Source organism: Acanthopagrus latus, chromosome 13 (assembly GCF_904848185.1).
Source record: "Acanthopagrus latus isolate v.2019 chromosome 13, fAcaLat1.1, whole genome shotgun sequence".
NCBI lineage: Eukaryota > Metazoa > Chordata > Actinopteri > Spariformes > Sparidae > Acanthopagrus > Acanthopagrus latus.
The window spans coordinates 27827545-27852002 of NC_051051.1; the positions used below are offsets into that span (position 1 = coordinate 27827545).

Below are 24458 nucleotides of genomic sequence, written 5' to 3' on the forward strand. Positions count from 1 at the left end.
ATAAGCTCCTTCAGTCTGATGGCGGCAGCAGCGAATCACACCAACACTTCCTGCTCTCATTTATCTACATCAGTGGATCTCAGCCGACACCGTCGCTCTGAGCTCACAGTGCAGCGCTCTGGTTCCTCACACAGACTCCAATTATCTGGCAGGCCAATCAAATCCTCAGGCTGAAGGACACTCGTCCTCTTTACCTGCCCTGAGGATCTCACCTGAGGAGCTGCAGAGCACTCAGTCTGATTCAGTCTGAACCAGATCACAGAACAACTCTGGTTCCATTCACATCAGCTGCTGTCTGGTGTCCACAGAAGAAACCACTCACTGATCACAGTTTGTGCAGTTTTACACTCACAGCCTGATTGTAGAGTGTATACCTCAGTGCCCCAGTTGGTTTGATGCTTCTTTAAACTGAGATGAATGTGGACCCTTCACTGTCCACTCTGGCCTCCTCAGAAACCCGTCTGACAGAAACCTCCAGAACCACCAGAACCACCAAACCACTTGAACCACCTGAACCACCAGAACCACCAGAACCATCGCCTTCATCTCATTGTTTATTGATTCATACTGGTCTGATCCAATTGACGGCTGTGTCCCCGGATCATAAAACATCCGAGCCAATCAGAGCCCTGCAGGCAGATTGAGAGCGGCAGCATTAAAAGTGGCCAAAGACAAACTCCCAGGAAAGTGGTGCCGAGCCCGGGTGAGCCAGACACGACAGTACCATCTGTGGTGACTGGACTTTTGAGATATATTTTTTGTCACATTTCTTCTACAAGTGAAAAACGTGGTATGTGAGATGAAACAGCGTCAGCAGAGTTGAAGCGTCATGGCTGCAGATTAGATACCAGACAGGAAACTGGACCGCAGCTGTCAGCCTCAGTGATCCGTCTCCTTCAGAACCACAGCTCAGTTAACAGGAAGCCCACATTTACATCTGAGTGCTGCTGGTTTCACAGCAGACGTCCTCTGGAAGGATGGAAACGTGTGAGCAACACAGAACGTGACAGGAGGAAACTGGTGTTTGTCTGGTGATGAGAAGATGTCGCTCCTCAAACAGCCGACAGCTGTGTTGTAAAGCTGCAGGTGATTCTGTACGAGATTCAAACCCCGTGTGGGTTCTTACGAGCACGATAACAGAATAATTGATCATCTTTTTGACATTTCATAATGATGATTGGCAGGTAGATGGATACAAACCACCCCTGGACATCGTGGTGATGCTGGAGGTGTTCGCTGATGCACACTGAGTTTTCTCTGACGATGTATAGAGAAGACGAGCAGCAGGAGTCATTGACAGCTGATTAAAGGTGTTTTCCACATTATTATTTCTAACTGCTGGAGTGTGAAGTGTGTCCACCTCCACAGAGACTGAGATTCAGAGAACTACTACAGTGTGACAGTCGGCTTTAGAAGGCTGATGGAAACAGTGGGACGCTGGTGTGAACGAGCTCAGCTCAGGTTCATCGCTGAGACTCCACACGCAGCTTCAAATGTAATTTAGGATGCACTTTACACCCAGCTCACATTTTAAATGTTGCACCAGCTGAAATAGTTCCAACAACAGCAGAAGTTATAACTTCAGTCTGGACTGGAAGTCGGTGAAGTGTCCACAGAACAGTTCTGTTGCAGCATTCTGCTGAACAACTGAAGCAGCTGAGACTTGATTTAAAACGTCAGATGTCTCCATCAGCTGCAGCAGAGAACACATCACAGCCTGATCTCAGACCAGATTTATCTTCACTGGAGCTGCTGAGCTAACAGTGTTAGCCTGTATGAGCTCGACCTGTAGATAGTCCAGCTGATCATGATGCCTCGTCCTCCTTCAGCTACGTTTCTGTTGCTATTCGGTGATTAATGTTAGCTTTTTTTAGCGGTTAGCTTCTCTGAAGAGCGCTGATGATGTGAGATCAGTGCTTTTTGTCATTTGGTTGATCTGGGCGCAGCTTTGGTGTCAAAGTAACAACTTTCTTGTTTAGTGTGAACAGAACTTAACGACTTCAGCTGACTCCAGTATGTTGTGTTCAAACATGACGGAGGAGAAAATGTGCGACACACGTTGAGATGAAACATTGTCTGGTGTCGTGTCACCACAGGGAGCCGCCCTCCGATCCTCTCCGCTGTCTGTAGACGTTATATCATCGTGTACCATCCGTGCTCATGATTAAATATGACTGCAGGACGACACGAACAACAACACACAGACGACTGGGATGAGATTATAATGACTGAAGAGTTTGAGTCAGATTTATATTAAATAAAATCTCTGCTGAATATTTCGTCTTCTTATCTGCTCACTCACACACACACTCACACACACAGACACACACACACACACACACACACACACACACACACACACACACACACTCCTCTATGTTTTTAACATATCAGTAAAATAATTATTTCAATAAAAATCAACAGTTCTTATTAAAAGCTTCATTATGCTGATTGTCACAGAGCTGCTCAATGACTTTAACAAGCCGCCCACACAATCACAGCCAGATGGAACAGAAGGAAGGATAACAGACTGATGCCACAACCTGGCAACCCACACTCACAGCCAGGTCACTTTACATCCAGTCTCTCAAGGAAACATTATGTTTGTGTGTCAGTCACATGACGGCGTCAGGGCATCTGTGAAGTTTGTCAGGTCAGGATTTCTCTCAGCTCATTAACAGAAACACCTCAAACATTAAGGCAGTAATTAATACGAGGAATCGTTCTCTGGTGTTAGACGACACGTTCAGCTACAGTCACTCTGCACTGATGACAGAAGTACAGCAGTGAGCTAACTGAACCTCACGTCATGTTAATAGAATTCAAAGACTATTAAAGTTAAAGGTAGAATCGGTAGGATTTGTCCCAGCTGTTCCTGAACGCACCACAAAGACAGTTGATTGTTGAGTCTCATTCCCAGGACGTCAAATAGACACATGTTGGGTTGGTAAAGCGTCCCGAGCAGCAACAAAGAGAGAAAATCAGAAACTCTCTGCAGATACGAGACACTAACACGCCTTTTCTCCACATTCCAGCCTCCCTCTCTGTCTGTTTACGGCTTCTCACGTCTTTTACGTCTTTGTCTCTGCTGATGTTGGGAAATAACAAGAATCCAGAATTCACCTCAGATGCATCAAACTAAAGTAACGAGGCTGTTGTGAATCTGTGAGGAGGAGAAAGTTCAGGTGTAGAGAGGAGAAGTCACACAGATACTCAGAGTACAGATACATCACATACATACAGATACATACTGGAGGAGAGTAACTCTGCTGTCTGTCTTCTGCCCACAACAACTAATATATGGTGCTGAGCTCTCTGGGTAGAAAGTCTCACCAGACAGTCAACACAGATCCTGTGCTACTTACACAATAATGTCTGAGGACTGTGTGTGTGTGTGTGTGTGTGTGTGTGTGTGTGTGTGTGTGTGTGTAGCTGTCATACAGTGTGCTGTCTGAACCTGTTACAGTCACACTGCTGTCGGTGTGATCTGAACCTAATCAAACTGTCTCATCACTGCATCGACTGACTGACACCAAATAACATCCAGAACACACCGGGTCAACGTGCTCCTTCATGTTGTTCTGTAGATTAAATGAAGATCTACAGACGTGACACACGACCACCGTTCTCTCTGTGGCTCATGTGTTTATTATAAACATGGAACACTGCTAATGTTCAGGTTGGGTACCTGAGGAACTGATCTTGGTTCTGTTGCCACATACATTTCTGTACATTATGGACTGTAAATGTCCTGATGTCTGGTTAAACATATCGAGCATGTCAATAAAATGTTTCTTCATTCATAAACTGACAACTGCAGTGAAGCAGCAACAGTCATTGATGATCATTTCAGAAACAGTGCTGATGTCTCAACAGAGTGACCAGACGGGTCGACTGAAGCAGCTCATTACAACCCACATTTATATGTAATGTTGGGTGGCGACCTCTAGTGTCTGTCCTGATTATTACAGCAGCAAAGGAGGAAGTCAGGTGAAAAAGTATGAAGAGTGACAAATCCACACTGGCAGGATGTTGAACTAGAAGTTTCACTCAGGAGATGTCTGATGTGTGAAACTAGAAGTCAACAGTTAGTTCTGTAGTGAAGTTACATCACGTAACTGAAGTTACATAAATAACGTCCTTATTTCAAAACAGACCACAAGGTTTCCTAACCATAAACAAACTGCTACGGTACCACAGACGTCCAGTACGTCTGTCCATTGAACGCTGTGGCGGTCGTGTAGACAGTCACTTACTGAGTCCTGTCGGCACGAGGATGTGTCGTTGGTGGCAGAGCTCACTGGGACACTCCCACACCTGCTGTCTTGTGACAGGTGAGGCCTGAAGCCAACAGAGCCTTTCTCATGGGTCTCCAGAGGTATTTTGTTCTGCAGTTCAATTACCAGAAAATGATGTATTTGATGAAGTCGCCCCAGCAGAGAGTGAAGACAAACTGTGCTTTCATTTGGACTTTATCTTGTCCTCACACAGAGTTTCTATCAGCTGCCTCTCTTATCAAACATGTTTTCCAGTTTTAATAGCAAAAAGAAAAGTGTGTGAGCAGCTGATGTTCCAACTCATCAGTCTTCATGTATCTGCAGAGCAGCACAAGGTCACTCAAGGATAACGCAGACAAACGTCTTATCACCTGCTCCGCCCTGCAGAGGCCGTCTGCACCGCCACGTGTTTTGGTATTCAACGCAGGGAAAGAGCGAGATCACTCCAGTCATGTCTGACAGCAGGTCATCGATCTGGAGGCAATTTTATTCCTACCACCCCCGATTCTGTGTGACCGAACGCTATCAGCCTGCACATCTTTAATCCGCTGGACGTGGGGCGGATTGGCTGCAGGCTGAACACGCTGGAGATGTGAAGACGATGTTTGTCATTAAGGCTGCAGGTGATACACTCTGTGTCTCCATTCATTCTCACAGCGCTGCTTTATGAGCCGTGAAGTCACCGCAGCAGCCTCAACACAGCTTAAAGAACATGAATCCACATCTACATCGTCTGCATTCAATACGTCAGCCGTCTTATTAGTGCGGCAGACTGAGGATGCCGTGGTTTACACAGCGGGGCCCGCTCAGCTCAGCTCCTGCAGTCTGAACACTTTTCATCCATCTGAACGACCACGAAACATAAAGCAAACCAACATGAGGCACCATCGTCTTTCAGAAGCCGAACACAAAATTCATTTTTCACCATCAGTCACAAACTCGTTCAAACCAGGGACTTCAGGAGCCAATCAAAGCTCAGCTGGGGCCGTTGCTCCTGTGGCCCCGCCCTGATGTCTGAGACCCAGTTCACAGCTACATTCACCTGCGTCTGAGAGACCACCTGTGATGTGATGTCACTTCCTGTTCTATGAAACAAACCCGTCCATCACTGAGACAAACAGACTCCATGTTTTTACTCAAAGACAGAAAGAAGTTCATGTAGAACATTTGCTGAATTAACAAGAAGGTCCAAATACTGCAGAATGAGTCAGAGACAGAGTTTCACAGAGTTTATAAAGTGTCTCCAACTCAACAACTCACTAAACTGACACATTTATTAAGGGAGTCTGGGGACTTTCTCCACGGGGACAAAGAAGTCGCCTGTATGTATTTCTGTATGAATGATACCTGCAGTGTTGTTGAACACTCTTTGTTCCCGCCCTCTCTCCTCATACACCAGCCTCTGGATGATTGACACATCACGCAGCCAACCAGATTTCACATCCAGCTCAATATAGTTTATATCCGTTTTAGGAAAATATGTAAGTTTGTATCATTTAATGCAAAATTCTCTTTGTACGACCTGTTTTTCTACCTGAGCACTTGTTAGCGTCAATGAAGAAATAAATAACTGTTTTGAGTTTCTGCTCCTTGTGGAGGACTAGTGGGGTTTAATAGGACGGTGTGGAGGTTAAGGGAGGAGACGATCAGTGCTGAGACGCTACAGATGTTTAGCAGCGTGCAGGAGGTGTTAATTAGCTTTTTGTAAAACACCATCAAGTAGAAAAGTGGATTTCATGGGGAAGAAGGGCAGCTAAGGTTGTGGTGGGAGGAAATCCTGTTGGAGATGACAGCCATGAGAGACGGAGAGTCCTGATGAATCAGAGGAGAAGAGTCTGTACAGCAGCAGAGGCTTCACCTGTGAGACAGACCACAGAGAGCTGACGGAGGACAGGATGGGTGGAGGTCAAGCACCGTGAGGAGAGAGAGACCTCCATCACACCGTCAGACGGGTGGGAGGAAACCCCGAGACAATCTGTGAGAGAGCCCCAGGTGTCTGAGAGGAGGAGGAGGAGGAGGAGGTGATCAGCGGACAGAGATGAAGAACAACCTGAATCTTGTCTGCAGTGAGTCAGTTGAGCTGAATCACACTGATGGATCATTTATTAATTGATCAGTTATCAAATATTAAATGAATCACCCACAGTTTTGATCATTAATCAGTTTGAGACATGTTTTAATATCTTCTGCTATCCTCTGACACAAACTGAACATCTCTGTTTGTGGATGAAACACTGAAAGAATCCACAGATAATAATAAATAATAAATCATGTTTTTACAGAATTATAATCCAGCCTGCTCACTAAAATACTGCAGCACAAATCTGACACAGAGCAAAGCAACAGGAAGACTGATAATTATAAACAACAATAAAATGTTTCTTTATAAAACACTCACTCACCACCTGATGGATCTATTGTCCTGCAGTATGGATTCCATCTCAGATCGTTGTGTAGTAATTCTGTGTGTTGACGTTTGAATGCTGAGAACAACATTTGAAATATTTTGTCCGCAGACAAACATCAACCGTGTGTGTGTGTTTGTGTGTGTGTGTGCAGGCACATATGTGTTTATGGTGTGAGCATGCATCACATGAGTATAAAGTGATTATGGTGTGGCTGCTCTCCGGGTCTCTCCTGACAAACAGACAGTCTAATCTGGTTGGTTGTTATAGGAACCGGCTGAGCTGGATGGTTCTGTGGTTCTGCCTCCACATCACACAGCTCACCACATGGAGCTGGACCTGATCTAATATCAGGGAGGATCTGCATTTGTCTGGAAACAATCCCATTATAGGGTGTGTGTGTGTGTGTGTGTGTGTGTGTGTGTGTGTGTGTGTGTGTGTGTGTGTGTGTGTGTGTGTGCGTGTGCGTGTGCGTGTGCGTGTGCGTGTGTGTGTGTGTGTGTGTGAGGCTGAAGGGTTTCAGGTGAGCAGTCAGGAGATGAACACAGGTGTGTTGTGGCACATACAGTCAGTGATCTCCATAAATATTTGTGTGGAGGGTTCAGGTGTTTCTCTGTGTGGCCCATCAGACTGCAGCTCCATATATAATAATATATAATAATATATAATAATATGTTATTTCAGTGGAAATGAAATGATAACATCAGTCTGTGCTCTCAGCAGGTTCCACACATTTGCAGCACAACAGTCGCTGTTCGTGTGATTTTACTCCTGAAAGCAGAGCTACAGTCGACATTTTCCCCTCATGGATTCTGATGCAGAATCAGCGTCTGTCTTTAAGCACTATATGATATTATTCACAACAAGCTGTCCAATCTAAATAAAGACAGTTGTTAAGGTGCAATATGTATGTATGTATGTATGTGCTAACTGTCTGCCACAGAGAGGAGGAGCATATCACCTGAGTAACGCTAACCATGACCATAGCTAATGTTAGCTTGTTAGCTCAGTTAGCCGTGTAGCTAACAGACTACCAGGGGATTGTTGGTGTCCAGCCTCTACGAAGAGCTCCAGGCTGAGGCCAGTTTTCATGGTGGCCAAACTCTACAATTACATCATCACGTGATCCACTGTGGCCCAAAAACTTTTTTTCATAAGCTTACATGTTGAAAGAAGCAGCTTTGTTTTGGTGTCAAACTCAGTCACAGTGTCTGAACTCAACCCAAGTCTGAGCACAAAAGGTTATTGTGTTTAATGTTACCACATGTTTGTTCTACTCTAAAGGAGAACATGGTGGTACAGTATGGTACAGATTGGTACAAACTGGTGCAGACTGGTACAGTATGGTACAGACTGGTACAGATTGGTACAGACTGGTACAAACTGGTGCAGACTGGTACAGTATGGTACAGATTGGTACAGACTGGTACAGACTGGTGCAGACTGGTACAGACTGGTACAGATTGGGACAGACTGGGACAGATTGGGACAGACTGGTGCAGATTGGTACAGTATGGTACAGTATGGTACAGATTGGTACAGACTGGTACAGTATGGTACAGATTGGTACAGACTGGTACAGACTGGTGCAGACTGGTACAGACTGGTACAGATTGGGACAGACTGGGACAGATTGGGACAGACTGGTGCAGATTGGTACAGACTGGTACAGTATGGTACAGATTGGTACAGACTGGTACAGTATGGTGCAGATTGGTACAGTATGGTACAGTATGGTACAGATTGGTACAGACTGGTACAGTATGGTACAGATTGGTGCAGACTGGTACAGTATGGTACAGATTGGTACAGACTGGTACAGTATGGTACAGATTGGTACAGACTGGTACAGTATGGTACAGATTGGTGCAGACTGGTACAGTATGGTACAGATTGGTGCAGACTGGTATACAGTCTGCACACTCTGTTCCTCCTGCAGCTGTCAGCTGAGTGTGTGGAGGCTCAGCTCTGATCAGACACTAAGATGAAGCTGTGCATCATCAAACAACTCCATCAGTCTCAGTCTTCACTGCAGGTCATCTATAATCTCTGACAGTCTCCAACATGCATTCATACAACATACATCTTACTGATGGAAGTCAGCCAGCACTGCTTCATCATGTGCAGACCCTTAATGTGGTCCTATCAGGAGCTGAGCAGGTGAGCCACATCTGGTCACAGAAGAATGTGTTACCTGTGCCTCTTCCAGGAGAATGTGTTCTAGATATTGTTGTTACATGTTGTAGCTGTCGTCTACCAACAAGACATGGTAGAGCTCATCGGTCAGACTCTGTGTCTCTGTGTTGGTTCCACTTCATGTGTCTGGTGTCATTTACTCCCCTGCTGGCTTTTTGTTCTTAGGATTTTAAACTTTATGCAGCACTGACATCACAGGATGGATGACAGAAGATTGTAATGTTAACGACTTTTAACGACCATCATCATCATCACAGTTGTATGAAACAGTGTTGTTGTGTAAAGATACAATATACAATGTCTAATGACTAGTTTTTGTGTAATACTGCTGACAATCCAACCAACCAACTGGTTTATAACACTTTGGGTCAAAGTTGTCAAGATATCTGGTGCTGGAGCAGAATTCATTGAATTTACTGAAAAAATTGGCAACTAACCAAAATCCAACCAAATTCCACTCAGGAAAGCTCCAATTTAAGTTGTCCCAACTACCTGCTACACAGATAAGATCTGCTGTTCTCTAAACGCTGCACCACAAACCAGACTCCATTAAAAACAGGCAGATATTGAGGCAGCACGATAGAGCAGGATTGCAGATATACACCAACTGATTTTGATGTTTTTATTGATCTTGCGTCCTGATTGATGGAGCCATGAGTGGAGCGATCATGTTTCATCATGTTTGCCAGCGTTGTTATAAAGATGTCTGTTCTTCTACTGCAAACAAAATTTCCATATGATGGTTACAGTTCAGTGAAGACAGATGTTTAAACTGTGCGAGCCGCAGAGACATCCATCATGAGTTCTTCTTCTACCATCCAAATCTAAACTGCATTTTATTACATCAGAAATGTGCGTCTGTGCCCTTTGGCTCCGTCTTTTATGTTAAGTTCTCTTTTCTCATCAAACATTTGGACATTCAGTAGAAGCTCGTATAACAGCCTGCAGCTCACATTGAGATAAATCACGGGCAGAATGAGAAGGGACGGTGTCGGCTCGTCATCCATCACCTCCACCTGCTGCATCTCTCTGTGTGGAGTCAGGAGTTAAATATCGCTCTGTTTACAGCTGCTTTCACATCATATTGTTGGAGCCATGTTGAACTCCTCGCATGTCTCCATCTGCCAGACGCTGCTGGGTGTGATTGCATTCATCTTTAATAGAGGATGTGGAGCGGAGAGAATCAGCAGCTCATCATCGTGTTGATGTGATGGAATCTCTCTCCCGCAGCTGATGGGTTCTGTCTGTTTACGCTAAATGGACTAAAGAACATCTTTATTTTATACCTACACATCAGAACGACGCTGTTGCGGCAGACCACGTGCCGAGTGTCGGTTCTTATCACCGAGCCTTTTCTAGCCTTCAGTCTGTTGTCAGCTTCTTCCATAGAATTTCATATTGAGGGGAGAAGAGAAAGCATTCGTCTCCCCGTCTAATTCACTGGGCTGCACCAGTGACTGTACAGCGGGGTGGAAAAGATAAGTTCTCTCAGGGGAGGCTGCCACCGCCGCCCGCCTCCATCTTTGTTCCTGCTTTGTATGTATAAAAATGCAGTTTGCCCAGTACGTACTGAGTCTTATCAGCTGCAGCTCAGAGCGAACTCTGACTTCTGACTCCAGAGGGATGATGGACTTTGTGCTTAAGTGGATTAACACAGTGTGTGACAACAGTATCATGGAGGTGTTCGACAGGCTTCAAAGTTACCTTTTGTTCCTGTCAGCCGACAGACGAGCTGACAGCTTAATCCTGCTAACAGACGGATCAGCCTCCCAGTGACGGCATGAAAGAAGAGACATGAACAGCACAGCCAACAATACAAGTCACAACAATGTGAACCACACTTATCAAAGCCAGAATAAACTAGAACTCACAGAACTAGAATGACACTCAGTAGAGTGCATAACTCTGCTCAGTTGAATCAACTCTAATCCAACATCAAACTGGACTATTGTGTGAATTCAACACCACAGACTCAGGAGCGTAAAGTCAGTGTGAACTATCTGAAACAAACCACATGACTTTCCCTGAACCCACGCTGAGGTCCGTTCTCTGTGGAGTCATGATGAAGTTTTACTGCGCTGTTCTTTTGGTTTCTTCTTTCTGTAAACAGGTGTGCTGCAGGTGAAATCTCTCCTCAGACATCCCTGACTTCAACTCACCTCAGGAAAACTAATGTGGAGGAAAGTTCTCACCTCAGTCACAAGACAATGGAGAAACTGACCGAAGCCAGATGAATAAACCACCTCAGGAGTCACATCGTACTGTATTAATATCTGTGATGTTAGAAAATGAAATATTGATAACGTGACTAATAATCCAGCATAGATGTTCTGTAATTCTGCTGTTAATCAGATCATCTGGTTGTCTTTCAGCTTCCATCAGGTGTAGCTGCTCTCTCCACAGTCAGATCCAGACTCTATCTGATCACTGATCAGTGGTGAAGCTGCATGGTCATGACAGTAACATGACTGTAGCTGGTGTTCACAGTGTGAGCTCAGTGACTCGGTCCGATCGGGACGAGCTGCTCTCTGACCGCCGGCTCTGATTCTCTGTTGAGCTCATTGAAGTGTTTAGTTAGTCGAGATTCCTCGTCTGTGTTTCCTGAACCCTGTGGACTCATCTCACTGCTCCGTTCACCCACACACACTCACACACAGATTGGACTCTCGTTAAGTTCATCAGCGGGGCCGGGGGTCTGTAGGAGTCTGTAGGAGTCTGTGGGGGGCTGTGGGGGGCTGTAGGAGTCTGTAGGAGTCTGTGGGGGGTTGTGGGGGGCTGTAGGAGTCTGTGGGGGGCTGTGGGGGGCTGTAGGAGTCTGTGGGAGTCTGTGGGGGGTTGTGGGGGGCTGTAGGAGTCTGTGGGGGGCTGTAGGAGTCTGTGGGGGGCTGTGGGGGGCTGTAGGAGTCTGTGGGGGGCTGTGGGGGGCTGTGGGGGGCTGTAGGAGTCTGTAGGAGTCTGTGGGGGGCTGTAGGAGTCTGTAGGGGGCTGTGGGGGGCTGTGGGGGGCTGTAGGAGTCTGTAGGAGTCTGTGGGGGGTTGTGGGGGGCTGTAGGAGTCTGTGGGGGGCTGTGGGGGGCTGTGGGGGGCTGTAGGAGTCTGTGGGGGGCTGTGGGGGGCTGTAGGAGTCTGTAGGAGTCTGTGGGGGGTTGTGGGGGGCTGTAGGAGTCTGTGGGGGGCTGTGGGGGGCTGTAGGAGTCTGTAGGAGTCTGTGGGGGGCTGTGGGGGGCTGTGGGGGGCTGGCAGAGAGGAGTGTAACGTTAGTGTGCAGAGCAGAACACTGCTGTCAGTGCTTAGTCGTGAGTCAAACCGAGCAGATCCAAGCCGGCATGTGACGGAGAAACGGCACAGTGTGTGAGTTCTTTTGGACATTCTGGGAAATTGTTGCTAATGTTGGTTTGACAACCGACACGTGGAGCTCAGACGGGAGTCCAGAGTCTTCAGCGGGTCTGACAGCACAGAGGACTGAAGGTTTACTGGCTGCATGCTGAGCAGCTGCCTCACACTGCTGGGTCTGCTCGTGGTTGAGGTCCAGACTGTGTTGAGTTATAATACCTTCATCATAAATACTCTGAGTTGTTCTTTGAAAATTCATTTTGTACATTTAAAAAATGCTAAAAGTTCTGTGTAAAGTGAAATAACAAGAAGCAGCTCTGCAGCAGAACATCGTCAGGACGTCGTCTAGGTTCAGTTTCAGCATGTTTTACATCTTACAGGTAAAACAACGTGTTTCCACACAGATGTGTCATTTCAGAGAGGGGAAGCTGTCCTACTGGCTCAGTGTGTCTTATCAGACATGACACACTGGTACCACCCATCCCTACTGGACATTACCTCCAGAGTCGACAGGACAAGTCGGGACATCAACAAAGACCGAGCCGGACCTCGACAGCTCTAAAGACCGGTTCTACTCAGGTCTATCTGGTTTCACTCTGACGAGCTGCCTCCAGACTTTCCTTCACATCGCAGTTCTCTCTCGTCAGGACAAATGTCTCAAACATCCACAGAAAATGAAACACTACGACTGCTGAGACTTCTTCATCCTGCAACCTGAATGGCCATTACCAGAACTGGTGTTCAGAGCTTAAACAGGCCCGGTTCAGTGATCCGACAGTAAAACGTTAAAGACTTCCAGCCTGTCAGATTGTTGTCTGTTTTCATCCTCTGCCTGACACGTATATGTTATTAAGGCAGCACGCTTCAGTGCATCCTCACTGTGAGACACACTCATCAGCGCCAGCACACACAGAATAACAATATGAGGTGACAGAACCCTGACGGGTCATCAACAGAGGCTGACCTTTGACCTCAGGTCACATTCAGGACGTACACAGCTCCAATCACCTTATCTGGGTCTGACGTGCTTTTGTACAAATACAGTTTCAGTGTCATCATTCAGGAGACAGGCAGTGTGTGTGTGTGTGTGTGTGTGTGTGTGTGTGTGTGTGTGTGTGTGTGTGTGCTCCCATGGTTTGTCCACAGAGGAGCTGAAACTAGAGCTTAGCTGAGCTGAGCAGAAGCTAACGATCAGACAGCTGATGAAACAACCTGCAGCTGAGTGAATCCAGCAGATGTAACAGAAACATCACAGATGGTTTGTTCAAACATCTGGTTCTGTCAGACCCACACAGCTGGGGATGATGTGTGATGTGTAATCAGATTTTATTCCTCCTGTTGGATTCTGCTGCTTATTTCATTTAAACTGTGGGAGTCTTGAAGCTGCAGGTGACTCAGGTAACGATGGTTTTAATCCTGCTGGTGTGAATAAAAGGGGAAACTCGGATGGACTCTGCTGCTGCTGATCTGTTAAAGGGAAGAATATTTTCACCTGACGTGAAGTGGTCTGAGAGCTCAACTCGTCCTGTCGTTCGAAACCGGCTCATTCATGACGCTTGTTTTTTGCGTTGTAATAATCACACGAGCCTGTTCCGGTATCAACCTACATTATTACTAATGTGCTGTGATGATCAGAATTCACGAAACCATCTGCTGATGTTCCTGATATGATGTTATAGCACTTTGTTTTAGTTCTCATTAACATGTTAATGCATTCAGCCGTCATGTTCTCTGAAGGTGGAAGCTGATGTCACACACTGATTACTGTACAGATCCATTTGACATGTTCTGACAGCATCAGTACAGAACCGGTCCTCCCCTCTGATGAGAGGGACAAACAGATTCATGAACGGTCAGACTGCAGTACTGTGGTGTGGAGAGGGAGGGATCCTCTGATTGGTCGAACACTGTGGAGCTGAAACATACTGGACCGGTTTGTAATGGTTTTATGAGTCATGTAAAGAACCCGCTGCATGTTTACACCGAGAGGCTGCTGATCAGCTGGATGCTGTGACGTGGTGAGTCAGTGTACTGAGGCTCAGCGGACTCGTAGTTTAAATGTTCTATGGCTCCGGGGCTGTGACTAATACACAGCAACAGATGATGATCAAGATCAAGTCCAGTGTTAAACCACAGCCGCACAGTATTCAACTAAATGGTGACTCTGACATGCAGTCAGTGAGCTCCGGTAGGAGCTGTGATCACTTCCTGCACGCTGGAGTGAGAAAATCAAACCTCTTCACAGTCTCCTGTAAGAATCTTCTCTCTGCACTCAATTCATGCAACGTTTGAGCTATTTACTGTTAATGGCGTCCCTAATTGCACTCCCATTCCCTCCGAGCGAGCCCACATCATAAAGTGTGCTGTGTTAACTTCACAGGCTGTGCTCATTACTACCTGAAAGTGTTCATGCCTGAGTTACAAATGGATCCAGTAGCTGTGTTCATCAAGGATTTGACATTAAAAAGTCTAAATGTGCATCAGAGTGTTTGAGAGCTTTGGATGTTTCAGTGCGTGTGTGTGTGTGTTCTACCAGCAGGAGGTGAAGGTCCGGTTGGCCTCACAGCGAAGGTCCGGTCAGCCTCACGGTGAAGGTCATTCTGACAGCAGACACCAGTCAGGAAACTCTGTCACTGTCAGCTTCATCAAACCTTTTAACATCACTATGGCTGAGACAGCAAACCAGCAAACCAGCACTGTAGCCTGAGCCGGACCTGAGCGAGGCCTGTTCTGACTCTCCAGCTTCAGAGCAGAGATGGTTCCTGTGAAGTACAGATACGTTTCACTTTTATGTTCACAAAAACACTTCGGCGTTGGATAACAAAATAACAACATTTAACATCTCGTAAATAGCCTCTGATGACGCCACAAGAAGGGCCGATGTCTCATTAAGTCTCGTTAACATCCTGACATCTCGTTCATGTCCCGACGTCTCATTAATGTCCCAACCCCTGGTTAATGTCCCAACATCTCGTTAACATCAAGTGTCATTAATGTCCCGTGGTCTCCTTAATGTCCTGAAGTCTTGTTAATATCCCGAGGTCTTGTTAATGTCCTGAAGTCTCATTAATATCCCGAGGTCTCGTTAATGTCCCAAGGTCTCGTTAATGTCCCAAGGTCTCATTAATGTCCTGAAGTCTCGTTAATATCCTGAGGTCTCGTTAATGTCCTGAAATCTCGTTAATGTCCTGAAGTCTCATTAATATCCCGAGGTCTCGTTAATATCCCAAGGTCTCGTTAATGTCCTGAAGTCTCATTAATATCCTGAGGTCTCATTAATGTCCTGAAGTCTCATTAATATCCCGAGGTCTCGTTAATATCCCAAGATCTCATTAATGTCCTGAAGTCTCGTTAATATCCCGAGGTCTCATTAATGTCCTGACATCTCGTTAATGTCCTGAAATCTTGTTAATGTCCCGAGGTCTTGTTAATGTCCTGAAGTCTCATTAATATCCCGTGGTCTTGTTAATGTCCTGAAGTCTTGTTAATATCCCGAGGTCTCGTTAATGTCCTGAAGTCTCATTAATATCCCGAGGTCTCGTTAATGTCCTGAAGTCTCATTAATATCCCGAGGTCTCATTAATGTCCTGAAATCTTGTTAATGTCCTGAAATCTCGTTAATGTCCCGAAGTCTAGCTAATGTCCTGAAGTCTCATTAATATCCCGTGGTCTCGTTAATGTCCTGAAGTCTCATTAACATCCCGAGGTCTTCTTAATGTCCTGAAGTCTCATTAATATCCCGAGGTCTCATTAATATCCCAAGATCTCATTAATGTCCTGAAGTCTCATTAATATCCCGAGGTCTCATTAATGTCCTGACATCTCGTTAATGTCCTGAAATCTTGTTAATGTCCCGAGGTCTCTTTAATGTCCTGAAGTCTCATTAATATCCCGTGGTCTGTCCATCAAACCTTTTAACATCACTATGGCTGAGACAGCAAACCAGCAAACCAGCACTGTAGCCTGAGCCGGACCTGAGCGAGGCCTGTTCTGACTCTCCAGCTTCAGAGCAGAGATGGTTCCTGTGAAGTACAGATACGTTTCACTTTTATGTTCACAAAAACACTTCGGCGTTGGATAACAAAATAACAACATTTAACATCTCGTAAATAGCCTCTGATGACGCCACAAGAAGGGCCGATGTCTCATTAAGTCTCGTTAACATCCTGACATCTCGTTCATGTCCCGACGTCTCATTAATGTCCCAACCCCTGGTTAATGTCCCAACATCTCGTTAACATCAAGTGTCATTAATGTCCCGTGGTCTCCTTAATGTCCTGAAGTCTTGTTAATATCCCGAGGTCTTGTTAATGTCCTGAAGTCTCATTAATATCCCGAGGTCTCGTTAATGTCCCAAGGTCTCGTTAATGTCCCAAGGTCTCATTAATATCCCGAGGTCTCGTTAATGTCCTGAAGTCTCATTAATATCCCGAGGTCTCATTAATGTCCTGAAATCTTGTTAATGTCCTGAAATCTCGTTAATGTCCCGAAGTCTAGCTAATGTCCTGAAGTCTCATTAATATCCCGTGGTCTCGTTAATGTCCTGAAGTCTCATTAACATCCCGAGGTCTTCTTAATGTCCTGAAGTCTCATTAATATCCCGAGGTCTCATTAATATCCCAAGATCTCATTAATGTCCTGAAGTCTCATTAATATCCCGAGGTCTCATTAATGTCCTGACATCTCGTTAATGTCCTGAAATCTTGTTAATGTCCCGAGGTCTCTTTAATGTCCTGAAGTCTCATTAATATCCCGTGGTCTTGTTAATGTCCTGAAGTCTTGTTAATATCCCGAGGTCTCGTTAATGTCCTGAAGTCTCATTAATATCCCGAGGTCTCGTTAATATCCCAAGGTCTCGTTAATGTCCTGAAGTCTCATTAATATCCCGAAGTCTCGTTAATGTCCTGAAGTCTCATTAATATCCCGAGGTCTCGTTAATATCCCAAGGTCTCATTAATGTCCTGAAGTCTCATTAATATCCCGAAGTCTCGTTAATGTCCTGAAGTCTCATTAATATCCCGAGGTCTCGTTAATATCCTGAGGTCTCATTAATGTCCTGAAGTCTCATTAATATCCCGAGGTCTCATTAATGTCCTGAAATCTTGTTAATGTCCTGAAATCTCGTTAATGTCCCGAGGTCTAGCTAATGTCCTGAAGTCTCATTAATATCCCAAGGTCTCGTTAATATCCCAAGATCTCATTAATGTCCTGAAGTCTCGTTAATATCCCGAGGTCTCATTAATGTCCTGACATCTCGTTAATGTCCTGAAATCTTGTTAATGTCCCGAGGTCTCGTTAATGTCCTGAAGTCTTGTTAATATCCCGAGGTCTTGTTAATGTCCTGAAGTCTCATTAATATCCCGAGGTCTCGTTAATGTCCCAAGGTCTCGTTAATGTCCCAAGGTCTCATTAATGTCCTGAAGTCTCGCTAATATCCTGAGGTCTCGTTAATGTCCTGAAATCTCGTTAATGTCCTGAAGTCTCATTAATATCCCGAGGTCTCGTTAATATCCCAAGGTCTCGTTAATGTCCTGAAGTCTCATTAATATCCTGAGGTCTCATTAATGTCCTGAAGTCTCATTAATATCCCGAGGTCTCGTTAATGTTCTGAAATCTCATTAATATCCCGAGGTCTCATTAATGTCCTGAAATCTTGTTAATGTCCTGAAATCTCGTTAATGTCCCGAGGTCTAGCTAATGTCCTGAAGTCTCATTAATATCCCGAGGTCTTTTTAATGTCCTGAAGTCTCATTAATATCCCGAGGTCTCGTTAATATCCCAAGATCTCATTAATGTCCTGAAGTCTCGTTAATATCCCGAGGTCTCATTAATGTCCTGACATCTCGTTAATGTCCTGAAATCTTGTTAATGTCCCGAGGTCTCGTTAATGTCCTGAAGTCTTGTTAATATCCCGAGGTCTCGTTAATGTCCTGAAGTCTCATTAATATCCCGAGGTCTCGTTAATGTCCTGAAGTCTCATTAATATCCCGAGGTCTCATTAATGTCCTGAAATCTTGTTAATGTCCTGAAATCTCGTTAATGTCCCGAAGTCTAGCTAATGTCCTGAAGTCTCATTAATATCCCGTGGTCTTGTTAATGTCCTGAAGTCTCATTAACATCCCGAGGTCTTTTTAATGTCCTGAAGTCTCATTAATATCCCGAGGTCTCATTAATATCCCAAGATCTCATTAATGTCCTGAAGTCTCGTTAATATCCCGAGGTCTCATTAATGTCCTGACATCTCGTTAATGTCCTGAAATCTTGTTAATGTCCCGAGGTCTCGTTAATGTCCTGAAGTCTCATTAATATCCCGTGGTCTTGTTAATGTCCTGAAGTCTTGTTAATATCCCGAGGTCTCGTTAATGTCCTGAAGTCTCATTAATATCCCGAGGTCTCGTTAATATCCCAAGGTCTCGTTAATGTCCTGAAGTCTCATTAATATCCCGAAGTCTCGTTAATGTCCTGAAGTCTCATTAATATCCCAAGGTCTCGTTAATATCCCAAGGTCTCATTAATGTCCTGAAGTCTCATTAATATCCCGAAGTCTCGTTAATGTCCTGAAGTCTCATTAATATCCCGAGGTCTCGTTAATATCCTGAGGTCTCATTAATGTCCTGAAGTCTCATTAATATCCCGAGGTCTCATTAATGTCCTGAAATCTTGTTAATGTCCTGAAATCTCGTTAATGTCCCGAGGTCTAGCTAATGTCCTGAAGTCTCATTAATATCCCGAGGTCTTTTTAATGTCCTGAAGTCTCATTAATATCCCAAGGTCTCGTTAATATCCCAAGATCTCATTAATGTCCTGAAGTCTCATTAATATCCCGAGGTCTTGTTAGTGTCCCGACTTCTCGTGATGAAAGCAGTGAATATGTGAATATGTGTGGTTGTGTCATCACTAACGCGGCTGGAAGATGAGATGAAATCAAACGAGTGAATGCATAAAACTCATCTCTTCCTTCCTTCCAGCTCTTCACAGAGTGAATCTTTGTATTGCAGCCCGATCAGGAGAATTATTTTATAAAATGTCACTTCATAGAAACTACGATGATTGTGGTGCTTTGTGGTGAGCTGCCTGTTTCTGCTTTGAGTCAAGGATTTCTCTGGAGGTGAATGTGACGACTTCTGACTGAATGCTGATGGGTTCACAGGTCATGATGGAGCTTTTGAATGGACTGAACTGAATGTGACGTTCGTCACAGCATCGACACATCTTTATATACTCAAGGCCGACGTTCAGTAAAGGATTAAGTGCGACCTGTGAGAGAAGAATAACTAAACTGATGTTTTCTGGCATTTTCCTTCAGACAGTTGGTGTGAACATGTGCAGTGTGGAGGACAAGTTTGATCAAATTTACCAGCAATTTCTGCTGGCAGCCAGAAAATATGAAATCCATGAGTTCAGAGATTTCAGACTTCTCTGTCTGAAAGCGACAGAGACACGAACATGGCAGCTGATCAGAAGTGTTGAACTCTGTGATTCATGTAACTTGTAATCAATGTCCTGCTCAGGAAACGCTCCCCTCCAGACGTCTGTGTCACCGCCAAGCCTCGAGCGGTCGTTGAGAGAAGAGCGGTCGATGTGGAGGCTTTAAAACGAGCTCCATGCAGCGACACACAACAGCTGAGAGTTTCCTCAGCACATAAATCATTACACACAGCGGGAGCAACATATTTCACACAATGAAAGACGGCGCTGTGAACATTTTGTCATCTTTCAACAAACACATCAGCTGATCCAACGTCTGCCTGATGTTTGTCAGGACTCACACATCTGAACACATTCATCTCTCAGTCCGTCTCAATGTACAGACGAGAATACTTTGTTTTAGAGAAAGTCAGCAGCCTCTAATTAAAGACCTGGACGCAGCACTGATAGTTATCGCGTTCGTTTATTTCTGTCTTTGCCAGGAATTAAGTAATTAACGATTCTTTGCAGAAAATTGGGTAATTATTGCCTTTCCATAAAGGAGCCACTTGAAATCCAGTGAAACCTATCATCTTTTTGTGAGAGTCACAGAAATGAGGTTGAACAGCATGAGTGGAATCTGAGTCTGCTGTCGGAGAAGCAACTCCACTTTATTATCCTCCTGTAGAGTCACAGCGCTGCTGCAGCTCACTGTGCCGAGCCCCACAGCGATCCAGATGGCCCGGTCCAACACAGTGTTACAAACCGCCTCATAGAGCCCGACTGTCACCCTGAGATAAACACAGCCAACAGCACGGTCAGCTCAGCACTAATGTTGTGCAGGAGTTCATGGCTTTGTTAATTTACACCTGAAGAAATCCTGCAAGAACACCTCAGCTTGTCTCTCTAATGTCACTGTGAGCATAATTAAATATGATTATTAACCATTTACAGCAACACAGTCACCAGAATAATGCTCAGTTTCTGTTCCATGTGTTTGCTCTGGTCAGGTCTGGTCTCGTTCTAGCTCACAGCACCTGGTTCTGTCTCACCACCATCCTGTCCACCTTCTGAGATGAGACGGTTCTAATGTGATGTGATGAACAGCATGTTATCGTATGTGACCTGAACAGGAAATGTCTGGTAGAAACGTCAATGTGTTAATGTGATGAACATTCCGGTGTGATGACTGAGCCAGCAGCAGAGGAAGAGGAGAGCCAATTCTGAACTAATCAAAGACATTCTAGGTTCAATCATAACCTTGATGGACAAACACTACAGTCTTCTAATCATCTCTGTTCCTGGAGACGAACCTCGTGTTGTTCCTGCTTCTCAATCTCTGCCCACATCTCTCCGCTTCCACTGACTCAGCGAGGTTTGATTCTGTCTCATTGACAGTTGTTTCTCTCAGCTGAAGACACAATCGACAAATGAGATCTTTGTAGGTTAAGAATAGAGACGTCTTTGTCCCGTCAGAGCCAGAATCAATCTTCCTCCTGAAGAACAAGAGGAGCGACTCAGCTGAACGGGTGTACTGACATAACTTCCCTGTGTTCGGCACATTTCTTTATGCTCACATTCAGTGCTGCGAGCAGTTTGGACTGAGAGAGATGTGAACGAAACGCTTTGGGATCAACCATGTGACAACAGCATCTTCAGGCCGAGCTGCTGGTGGAGTCACACTGAACCACTGACCTCTTGTTTTCTTCCAGTACACCTCTCAGAACACAACCATCTGTGGCCGGCCTCCGGGCCGAGGTTAAGTCCTGAAGAGTATTCATAGAGGACCGGTTGGGTCAGAGGTGAAGATCAGTTCAGGCTGAACGCAAAATCAGGAAACGGTCCAGACATCAGAATCAGATGTTTCTGTAAACATGGACATGTTCGGATTTCTAATAGTCATCGATCATTGTGGACATTTGTACATCACAGGTCACATGTTCACATTACATGTTTAAGAGTTACAGCCACTGACTGAAACAGTGTTTCAACATGTGTAAGAGTTTGTTGAGACAGAACCAGAACCTGATACCTTTAAGTTGTCGGGACATTTCGTAGTCAGGATCACTAATATTCTTTAGAGATGTCAAAAACATTTTCCAGGATTTTAAACCAAACACAATGTTTTCTGACCCTAACAAGTGGTTCTGATGCTTAAACCGAACCAGACCTTGAACATGTGTACAACATGAAAGAGAAAATTAAACTAAAGAAAGGTGAAGTTTCAACAGAACCGACATCACCAACATTCATTCCAGGACTAGGTCGGAAATTCCAGTTGAAGCCAAAGAGTCTGGCCGACCCGATCTTAATCTGCCAAGCATGTAGATAAGAAGAAACGGTTACTACTGGATCATTGCACACATCCACTGGACCTCAGCCAGATCTCTTTGGATGTGTTTACGAGGAGGAGCAGCGTGGAGGAGGTGTTACAGCAGCACCATCACAAACACATGATCTAATACGGTCTGTGCTGCTCGTATTAATATCAGTGTGAGTAAACGACATGATTCTGGTAACGACAGACACGGCTGTTTATGTTTGGAGAAACATCTTGGTCCTGACAACAGGAAGTCCGTCTTCACTTGGCATTTTGAAAGGACAAAGGATGACATCATGTCATTAATAGTCTCTGTTCAATGAGACGCGGTTGCCTCTGAGTTTAAGGACAGGCTGGTTAATTGAAGGCGGGTGAGGAGGTCGACCCGTCCATCAGGAGAAGGTCACCGAGGAGACGGTTCAACCAACCAGCAGTAGCAGAAGACTCGGAGGAGAACCCATCGGATCACTGCAGAGACGACTTCACATCCGTCTCTTGGCTACGTCCTCACTCTGTGGACGCTTCACACGAGATTTTAGAGGCACTTTATTTTCCTGCATGACTTTCATCCAACTACTCATTTCCACTGATTTACCCTCCCACTGTTGCCCAGAATGTTCCAGGCCCAAATGGATTTTCCCCGGCCGCCCCCTGCCTCTGATTACAAGTTTATTGCACTGTTGATGGCTGCTGGTTTTTCAGATGCACTGAGTGTGTGGAGAAGATGAGGACACACAAACTATATGAGTCACTCAACTGCAAAACAAATATAATACCAGATCACATGGAGCTCATCACACTCCACAACAGATGCAATATACACACTTCATGTTGTGAAACCGCTGGTTCTGCTCTGGTGAGGATCAGAACATCAAGCTGTGGTTCAGAACATCTGGTTTTATTACCTCAATCGGTCTCGACATCTCTTCAAAGGTGTCATCAAACATCTGCTGTCAGGTTAGGGTTTTAAAAAGGGAAGATTATGGAAGGGGAGGTGGACCCAAATGCAGTTACCGGAGGCCAGATCAAGGAAACAAATGGCGAGCTTTATTGAAAAGCTGATTACAAAAACATAAGAAGACAAAACAGGGCAAAGTAGCAAAACAAAATCAACAAGGCAAAGTAACAACAAAACATCCAAACAAAGTAGCAAAATGAAGCAGTTCGACAAAGTGCAAAAGAAAAAGGCAAAGTACAAATCAAACATGAAAATCTTGAAACCAAAACATACCAAACCGGGGCAGGAGCATGGAACAGGAGCATGGACAAGAGCATTCAGAAAACAGAAAACAATGACCAGACAAAGAGTGAGGGGAAACACAGAGACTAAATAAACTGACACTAATGACATGACGAGGCACAGGTGAGGAGAGAGGAGGAAGGAAGCCAGGTGTGATAATGAGGGGGAGGAGCACAGAGGAACAGACCAGGAGGGAACAAGACAACAGACAGAGGGAGCCAGAGGGGAGAACATAGGAGAAACTTAAAGGACACATGAGGGCATGGAAAATCAAACACATGACACACAAGACATGGAAAAACCAAAACACAGAACACAACAAGACACAGAAAAAAGGACATGAATCAAGAACCAAAAACCAGATACAAGGACAACACAAACAGGAGTCATGACATCTGTTGTGTCGTCGCACCATGTCCAGTTGTGTTGCCTCGTCCTGTCTGTATTTGTGTTTGTTGCCAGGAAATGTCCTGATGTCTCATGAAGAACATCGAGTTCACCTGCAGCCTCGTCGCAGTACACAGCTGCACGCTACATTTTGTCCCCACGTCTCGTCAAAAATCTAAATCTTTTTTGTCAAAAACGTCTTGTTAACAAAGTGATTTGAACGTGACGTGACTTGTGTTGTACCGATGTCAGTATGAACGTACCCAACATATAGTTCTGGTTCTGGTGCTGTTAGTTTCTGTGTTGGTTATGATGACATGTGAGAACAGGATGATGATGTCTTCTCTCTCTGTCTCTGCAGCTACGTTGGGGACGCTGGACTTCAGTCTGCTGTACGACCAGGAGAACAATGCGCTGCACTGCACCATTAACAAAGCCAAGGTGAGCCGCCATGATGACGACTATGATGACATTAATCAGCAACGATTGTTTCTTTACGTAAAGAGAAAGTGCGAATAGATCAGCTCAAACACACTGAATGAATCAACACCTGACAGACAACGTGCAGCACGTGTTCGTCAGACTTCAGCTGTTGTGGCCTTATTAATAGTTACAGTCATTATTCATTATCGACAGCACAGACAGCAGGCCAATAAACCAATGACAGCCAATCAATATGTTTTCAAATTCAATAATACGCCGGGTACAGATGAATATTGTAGCAGCAGCCCACTCTTGTATCAGCCTCCACACTCTGGCTGAAGAACAACTCAACACGTCCCACCACAGATCAGCTTCTATTTCCATCTCAGAGCGCATTAATCATTTCTCAAGCATATTGACAACAAACGCACAATAACAATAACAACCAATAACCAACTGTGTGTCTGACAC

At 45.0% G+C, this 24458-nt stretch overlaps 1 protein-coding gene across 1 annotated transcript in view; it reads left to right on the forward strand.

Annotated features, from left to right (window-relative positions):
- The window catches only part of doc2b (double C2-like domains, beta), an 88901-nt gene that overhangs the window by 23607 nt on the left and 40836 nt on the right, over nucleotides 1-24458 (forward strand). The window contains exon 2 of the mRNA XM_037119789.1: nucleotides 23926-24005. Within this exon, the coding sequence (XP_036975684.1) occupies nucleotides 23926-24005 (80 nt within the window). The remainder of the gene's footprint in view (nucleotides 1-23925; nucleotides 24006-24458) is intronic.